This window comes from Phaethon lepturus, unplaced genomic scaffold (assembly GCF_000687285.1).
Source record: "Phaethon lepturus isolate BGI_N335 unplaced genomic scaffold, ASM68728v1 scaffold4277, whole genome shotgun sequence".
Classification (NCBI taxonomy): Eukaryota; Metazoa; Chordata; class Aves; order Phaethontiformes; family Phaethontidae; genus Phaethon; species Phaethon lepturus.
The window spans coordinates 5,077-13,000 of NW_010553865.1; the positions used below are offsets into that span (position 1 = coordinate 5,077).

General features: G+C 52.2%; 2 protein-coding genes across 2 annotated transcripts; one reads left to right on the forward strand and one right to left on the reverse strand.

The window, feature by feature from the left end:
• Nucleotides 1-579: 579 nt before the first annotated feature.
• SLC35G2 (solute carrier family 35, member G2) lies at nucleotides 580-1,979 on the forward strand. The gene has a single exon (XM_010291646.1). The coding sequence runs from the start codon at nucleotides 744-746 to the stop codon at nucleotides 1,977-1,979; it is 1,236 nt and encodes a 411-aa protein (XP_010289948.1). The 5' UTR covers nucleotides 580-743.
• A 1,352-nt stretch (nucleotides 1,980-3,331) lies between these two features.
• SCLY (selenocysteine lyase) lies at nucleotides 3,332-7,917 on the reverse strand (the record flags this gene model as incomplete). Its single annotated transcript, XM_010291645.1, has 11 exons — nucleotides 3,332-3,384; nucleotides 4,166-4,357; nucleotides 4,995-5,070; nucleotides 5,253-5,355; nucleotides 5,521-5,604; nucleotides 5,987-6,023; nucleotides 6,359-6,465; nucleotides 6,819-6,983; nucleotides 7,105-7,243; nucleotides 7,585-7,730; nucleotides 7,891-7,917. Coding segments are annotated over 10 exons (1,044 nt in total), but the record flags the coding sequence as incomplete, so codon positions are not given.
• Between the last annotated feature and the right edge of the window lie 7 nt (nucleotides 7,918-7,924).

Consider the following 7,924-nt stretch of genomic DNA (forward strand, 5'->3'; position numbering starts at 1 on the left):
GTTTTGTGGCTGTGGTTTTTAAATGTTTGCCACGGAAAGGTCTCGTTAGTCGTCTGGATCAGCCCTTCTAAATTTGACCCATTAAGAAAAAAATAATCAGATTTGAAGAACAAATCTGTTGCAAAATCAATGACTAGGAATAAAAGGATGTGAAAAGAAGAAGGAATTTTTAACACTGTCAAAGTATTGTTCAAAAATGTGTTGTTTATTCACATGCTAACTATGCTGACTTGCGCAGGGATACTCCCTATTTCCCTGTGTTGCTCTCTGCCAGTTTAGAAACAAGGCGATCATCTCCTCCAGCCAAACTTCTTCTGTCATCTTGTAACATTAGCAAGCAATTAACAATAAGTGTAATTCATAATTACAGGGTATTTATTGTCCAAAAAGCTTAGCAAGGAACTTTCTCATTAGAATAAGAATATACTAGAATGCATTATATGTACTATACATAATGAGAATGTGTCATCTTCAAAAGTTAGTGAAAAGCTAAAATGAAGTTCCACAGTTGGATTTTAAGGAGATCCAAATGGCCTGATTATCAAAGGTATTTAGCAGTAACTCACCGGAAAATTTAAGCAAAACCAAGAACAATCTATTAGTACTTGGACTTGGTTGATAAAAATAGCTTGTAAACACTAACAGCATTTACATACTAACGAATCTCTTGCTATTCATTAAATAAAAATAACAGCGCTTCTCCATTTTTTTTTTTCTTAAGACCAGGACGTTTCTCTGAGGAAATGGATAAGTCTTCCCAAAAATACCCAGTCAAAAAGCGAGTGAAAATACATCCCAACACAGTAACAGTGAAATATACTTCTCATTATCCACAGCCAGGAGAAGAGGGATATGAGGATGTTAATGAAGATACTGGAGTATTTATGGAGGACAATCCTAAGAAGAGACTACTGAATGATGGGAAAAAGAGAGAAAGAACCTTTTTTGGTACAATAGACACCAAGCTTCAGCCAGCACAACTGCCAAAACCCGATGAGACTGGGCAGTCCCAGCATCTTCCTGAAGGAAGTATACTGCAGTCGAGGAAAACATGGGTAGTCCTTTTTGGATCTGCCGTGGCCCACGGATGTGTGGCTCTAATTACAAGATTAATTTCTGATCGTTCCAAAGTGCCATCCCTAGAGTTAATTTTCATCCGTTCAGTCTTACAGGTGCTGTCCATTACTGTTGTGTGTTATTACCATGAGCCTCCCTTTGGCCCCAAAGGCTACAGGCTCCGGCTCTTCTTCTATGGGGTCTGCAATGTTATCTCTATTACCTGCGCTTATACCTCCTTCTCTATAGTTCCCCCCAGCAATGGGACCATTATGTGGAGGGCTACCACTACAGTGTTCAGCGCCATTTTGGCATTTTTACTCATAGATGAAGGAATGGCGTACATGGACATAATTACTGTAGTTGGCAGTGTGTTTGGTGTTTGTCTGGTCATGATCCCCAACATTGTTAAGGAGGAAAACTCTTTGCTGAGCACCTGGAAAGAAGCTTTTGGCTATACCATGACCGTTATGGCAGGTTTGACCACAGCTCTCTCCATGATAGTCTACAGGTCAATCAAAGATAACATCAGCATGTGGACAGCACTGTTCACCTTCAGTTGGACAGGAATGGTGTGGGGAGCATCCACCATGTTCTTACTTCAAGAACCAATCGTCCCACTGGATGGAGAAACCTGGAGCTATCTCCTTGCCATCTGCCTGTGCTCCACAGCAGCCTTCCTGGGGGTCTACTATGCCCTAAGCAAGTTCCACCCCGCTTTGGTCAGCACCGTGCAGCACCTGGAGATAGTCATTGCCATGGTCCTGCAGCTTATCGTGTTGCGGATTTTCCCAGGTGCTTATGATCTTGCTGGGGGAGCGGTTATTTTGGTTAGTGTTTTTTTCCTTGCATGTTATAAACTGTCCTGGAAGAATTTAGGAAGACAAGATTATCAGGAGATTGTGGATTCTTCCATTAAATGAATGGCAGTTTTGCCCTCCAATTCTGGCTATGTGACTACGTGAAAGTAACATATTTCAACTCTGTGGTGTTCTAGAGTAGCAGCCAGGTCCTCTCTCTACTGTTTAAATTCACAGCTGATGTAGCAATGTTGGTATTTCCAGACTTCCATGACAGGTGAATTTGTTCTAGTGTGTACAACCACTGACAGTTTGTCATACGAGAAAAGGCGATTTGTCTCCAGCACGTAGGGTGCATGAGCAGAAGGACAGGCTGGCCCACAGACGTGCAGGCCAAGTCATAGGCATGTTCTTCCTCACCTTCCCTGTATAAGGCAATAGAGGGGCAGAGGGATTCACTAGAGACTCTCATTCCTGTGCAGTGTGGTAGTAGAAAAATGAACAGTAAAACCATTAAAATGGTTAACCAGAGTATTCATGTCCTCTGTAACACTTCTTATGCTTTGGCTGTAATATTCTAAATGAAGTAATGCTAATATTTCTGTGGTTAAAACTTGCATTTCCTGTGTGCATAAAGAACAAATCAGTAAGGCTTTTTGTGCTTTGTGGTTAAATTTTGGTCTGAATCAATGCAGGAAGCCCAGACCTCCTGTGGAGGAAAGCAAGCCCCAAAAACTGGATCTCCAGTTGTGCCACAGCTATGAAAGAAAGGTCCCCAAGAACTCTAAGGCCCACGACACATTAAAGATCTACCCCCGAGGCAGAGCAATATTCTGTGCAACCATTTTTTCTGAGAGTTTTTGACTATTACGCAAGGGAGGGAAAAAAAAAAAAAGGGAAAAAGAAAAGATGGCATTTGAGATTGAGGTGTGAGCAGTGGCGGTAACACTGAACAGCCTGACAGGCATCCAGTGACTTGAAGTCAGTGTGCTTGGGACCTATCAGTTCAGTTAGAAATTAGATTTACAAAACCCAAGGTTTTATGGTTCCAAATAGTATTCCTGGCTGTGCTAATGTATGGCTAGTAAAGAGAAAGACCAGTGTCTAAGAATCTCTGTCCATGGGCTCCATACCAACCAGAACCAGCGGGCACCTCCCTGCTCCAGCAGACTGCGCCCCTGTTCTGGGACGCGAGCATTTTCGTAGGGAAAAGACATCGCTCAGATGACCCCAAACAGTCCAGTTTTCCCCATGGAAAATACATTTTAATTGGGAAAAAGCCACAGCAGCAGCAATCACTTTTATTCCTATGAATACCAAGGGAGATCAGGTTCCCCGACATCAGTCATCCCAGCTAGCAACGCTCCTAATCCGTGTGACACTTGTGTCCTCCTATGTCGGTGATGAGAGTGACTGTCCGGGCCACACAGGGAAGACACGTTTCCTTGGGTGCTGGCACAGTTACAGCTGCTCTGACAACTCTGTTTCCTTTAGGAGCATGTGGAGCTGGCAACAGGAACTCTGCCCACTGTAGGAAGGACAGGAGGAAGGGGAACAGGTAACACGACGCAGTGCTGGGAAAGTTGCACCCAACACCTTCCCAGCCAGAAAACCCTTTGGTAGCTTAGGGCCCTGGCAATTCCCAGCCCAGAATCTTGCTGTGCTTCTACCAACTCCCCATTTCCCTCTAGGACAGATGGTCTTTCCTCCTCTGAGTGATAAGACAGCAGGAAAGCTTCCTTTGTGGAAAGCAACCAGGGCAAAAGGCTCCATCTCCTATGGCTTTCACGCCTGTTCTGCTCTGGAGGGAATCAAGCTTTGAGACTCCTGTCATGCCAACACGCATGCATATGTGCAGCCGGCTGGGTACATGCTGGTGAGCGAGGAGCACCCAACAGCAGGACTCCCCAAATGCCTGCAGCGGGGACCACAGAGTCCTGAGCAAGCTCTTGATGAGCTGCCCCAGCCCCAAAGCAGCAAAACCCCCTCCCCAGCACAGCTCCCTGCCGCTGCCAGCACCTGCGCTAGCTTCTCTGCTCGAGCCACGTATGCTGCAGAGCCATGCCAGCCCCACCGTGACCCCTGTGAGCGCAAGCTGACACACAGCTAAGCAGACCTAAAAGCACACTGCTGCCGAAATGAGTGATCCCACTTCCCCAACGTCTGAGCCACGATCACAAACTGCAGGCTGGGTCAGTTTGACTTAGGGATCAGGTGCAAAACTAATCCTGCCAAAACCTGAGCCCAAACTGACACAGCAGCCAGCACCCAGGGGCCAAGCAGGGCACAATCCCACCCCAAAAGAGAACCTGGGTGATGGTTGGGGAGCTGCTCTCAGGGTCTACAGGGCTTGGTCCTGGTCCAGCTGCACCACAGCCTGCATGAGGTCCTGCACAACCAGGTCCACATCTGCCCGGGTGGTGTCTCGCCCCACGCTCAGCCGCAAGGCATTCTGCGCCACATCGTAGGGGATCCCACAGCTGAGCAGAATCGAGGAGGGCCTGAAACAGAGGTGAGTGGGTTTAACTCAAAGGCTGAGGAAGCACATGCATCACCAGAAAGCTTCATCAAGCTGTAAGAGGGAGCACATCTGCAGATGCACTCCAGGCAGACTGGTCTCCTGTTTGGCACCCTGCTTGCTTTCCAAAGGCACCTTCCCTATAGTGGATCTGGCCCTTCCCCTCCAAGGAAGGGCCTCTCCCATGTCCCCATGGGTTGGCAGCTGTGCCATGTCTGTAGGGCATTGCTCTAGACCAGGCCAAAAGCACCTGCTGTCCCCACACACCCTCAAAGGAGCCTACTGGAGACCCAAACTGGGCTTGAGTGGGTGAGCCAGGCACACACGGACATAAGGCAGTCTCTTCTGGCAGTGCCAGGTGTTGAAGAGTACTTCCAAAGTCAGCTGGATCACCAAAGCCAGCAAGGACAAAGTCCTTCCAAGCAGCAGTCAAGCGTTCCAGCTGTGTCTCCTGCAATAACCTCCTTTGCAGCCTTTCAGCCCCTCTGGAAACCTCTGCACCCTCTTTGCTCCAGGTTACACTGCCCACAGCCACCCATGGTCCCTTTCCCTGTCCTATTTCCCTCCCACCCGCACTCGTCTGGGAAGATGCCCTGGGCCTGGCAAAGCCGGCTGCTTACCGATCCCCCTTCTCAGAGTGGCAGGCAGCCCCAACGCTGGCGAGAAGCGTCTTGCAGCGAGACAGCACCCTTCGCCCTGCAGCACACACAAGCACAGGTCTCCCAGCGCCTGGGCTCTCTCCAAGGGCTGCTGCCTGCCTCATCTCCCTGCCCAAGCCACAGCTGAGCACCTGCCAGTCTCTTGCCAAAGGCCGCTGTGTGGGGCAGGTGCTTGGCTCTGTGGGCACCATCACAGGGCAGCAGTGGGGTAAAAGCTACCTTCAAGGCCTGGGCCCAGGATGGAGAAGTTAGAGGTGTTGCAGAGTCGCTTGGAGCCCATAAAGTGGCTGTTGAGGTGGATCCTCTGTTTCCCAAAAGAGGCCTGGAGAAATCAGAGGACTGTGAATGACTCTGAATTTGTGAGCAGCTCTGTCCTGATGAGGCAGTGGCAGGGCCCGAGGGACATACCCACGCTGGTTCCAGGCCCCACATTCTGGAGGCTGAGACCCCGGGAGGGGAAAGACAAAGAGGAACCAGGTCTGCTCACCTCCAGCCTGGCTTCCAGGTAATCCCGAACACCCCGCATATGAGTCTCATAGGCTTCCCAGTTCTTGCTCACTAACTCTGCAGCCTGAGGAGAGAAAACACAGAGAGGCTCTGTCAGCAACCCCCCGACACCTCCCTCCGTGTGCAGCCCCCTGACATGTGAGTCCAGCCTGGGAACACCCTCTGCAATTGTCCCCAGCATTTCCCAACAGCCTCTCGGTGCCTTGCGTCACATGAGCTGCGTGACTGCCCACTGCCAAGGCTGCAAAGCCTGCAGCAGATGCTCTGAAGCACCTCCTTTAACTGGCAACAGAAAGCCCCATCTCCTTTCCTGGTAGTTCACCTGCCCTCCTGCACCCTGAATTTGTCATTTCTAATGACCGGGGAGCACCGGTGGCTCTTTCCGTGCTGGCTTCGCCAGGCAGCACTGCCAGGGAACCGCTGACCCGTGACCATCGCTGACTCACCTGGCCAAGGCCGGCAATCATTGGGGTGTTCTCGGTGCTGGAAGGGAAGAGGGAGCAGCGAGTTATTTCTCCAGACCAGAAACCCAACCTCAGGGTAAAGACATTCCCCGTGTGGGACCCCTTACTACTAGAACAGGGTCCTAGACACCTCTCTGAGGTGGTTGGGAAGGTGGCAGTTCCACCCTGTGGTTCCTCCCATGGCAAAGCCTGCACACCACGCTCCCGCAGTTTCCAGGCACAGATCCATGTTCCTGCGCTGGGCTGCCCGCCCCAGGGCTGGCAAGTGACAGCTCAGCTCAGACTAAGTAACCACACGTGGCTTGGCCACCAGCCCAAGGCCCAGCTCTCCAGGCCACCACCCAGCCACCTTACCCCGGCCGGAAACTCCTCTCCTGTCCTCCTCCGAAGAGCATGGGGTGCAGTGGGGTGGTGGTGCCAAGGCCGCGCACGTAAAGCGCGCCTATCCGCGGGCCGTAGAACTGTGGGGAGAAACAGCCGCAGTGACCCTGGGGACACTGCCAGGTGTCCCTTTCCTGTACTCCTGCCCAAATCTGAGTGTCCAGTGCTGACCCCTGCCCATCTCACAGGTGCAGGTTGCTGCAGAGCTGTGTGCCACCCTTGGCCTCCTCCTGCTCCCCCTTCCAAATGGGTCTCCTGACTCACAGGAGCCTCGTCACCCAGCTGATGACTGTCTCCAGAGCACCATCCAGCAGGAAATCTTTGGCCACTGATGAGGTATCAAGCGGTGAGGGGCACCCAAAGTCTCCCTGGAACCCCAACAGAGATGTCTTAGAGGGCAAACAGCAGCTGGGCCACATGAACAGGGCCATACCTTGTGTCCCACGATGGTAAGGTAGTCCACTCCCAGCTCCTGCACGTCCACGTGTCCCTTGCCAATCATCTGCGCCGCATCCGTGTGCACCAGGATCCTGGGCAGCCCCTCCACTGCTCTCCGCTGATTGAGGGCACGGACACGCTGGCTCAGCTCCATTACAGGCTGGCAGAAGGGAAGAGGGTCTGCTTGCAAACAAGAACTGTTTGCTCCCTCTTATCAAACACCTTCTTGCAAGTATGTCCCCACCCTGTCCCACTTGTCCTCCCTCGTCACATAGACTCACCATGATGACCCCAGTCTCGTTATTGGCCAACATGATGGAAATCAGGCAGGTGGTCGGCCGGATAGCGGCAAGGACGTCGTCCCCCTCAGCCCGCCCACTTTGTGGGGACACAGCCACAAAGGTGGCTTCTGCAAGCCAAGAAGCAAGCCCTGAGGTTTGCTGGGTAGCCTGGCAGCACCAAGGGCTGCCCGTGCCCCAGTGAGCAAGCAGGAGAGCTTGCAGGCAGCTGGTGCGCAGGCAGAGAGCACAGCAGCTCTTGGGGCTGGCATCGGATGCCAATGGGGTAACGCATCCAGCTTGAGGGAAAGGGGCACCATGTGGGGAGTCAGTGCTCTTTGGAGGGAGAAAGGGAAACATCATGGAGGAAGCAGATCCCCATCCTCCTCTGCAAAAACGCCAGTGGAGAAAAGTCCCCCCTCACAAACCCCAGTCTGCAGCCAGACGTCCCTGACCTGCCCCTCCGGTCCCTCTGCCAGCCCCCCCTCCACCAGCTGCTCCAGCGGCAGGCGGATGGAGTCATGCTCCACGCTCGACGTCACAATGTGCGGTGTCCCCCAGCTGTCCCCTGGCCTGGCCTGGCTTTCATGGAAGTGCTTGCAGGCCGTGTGGATCACCATGTTGTTGGCCTTAAGACAGGAGACAGTGGGGAAAATGAAGGCCCAGAGGAAGCATGGCGCTCTTCATCCCCACCCTCCTCATCGCCGCTTGCTTGAGAGGAGGTGGCAGGCAGGGGCGTTCGGGAAGGTGGGGGTCACCACCCCGCACAGAGATCGTGGCTGCTCCCACCTCCGTGCCCCCCGAGGTAAAGACAATGTCCTCC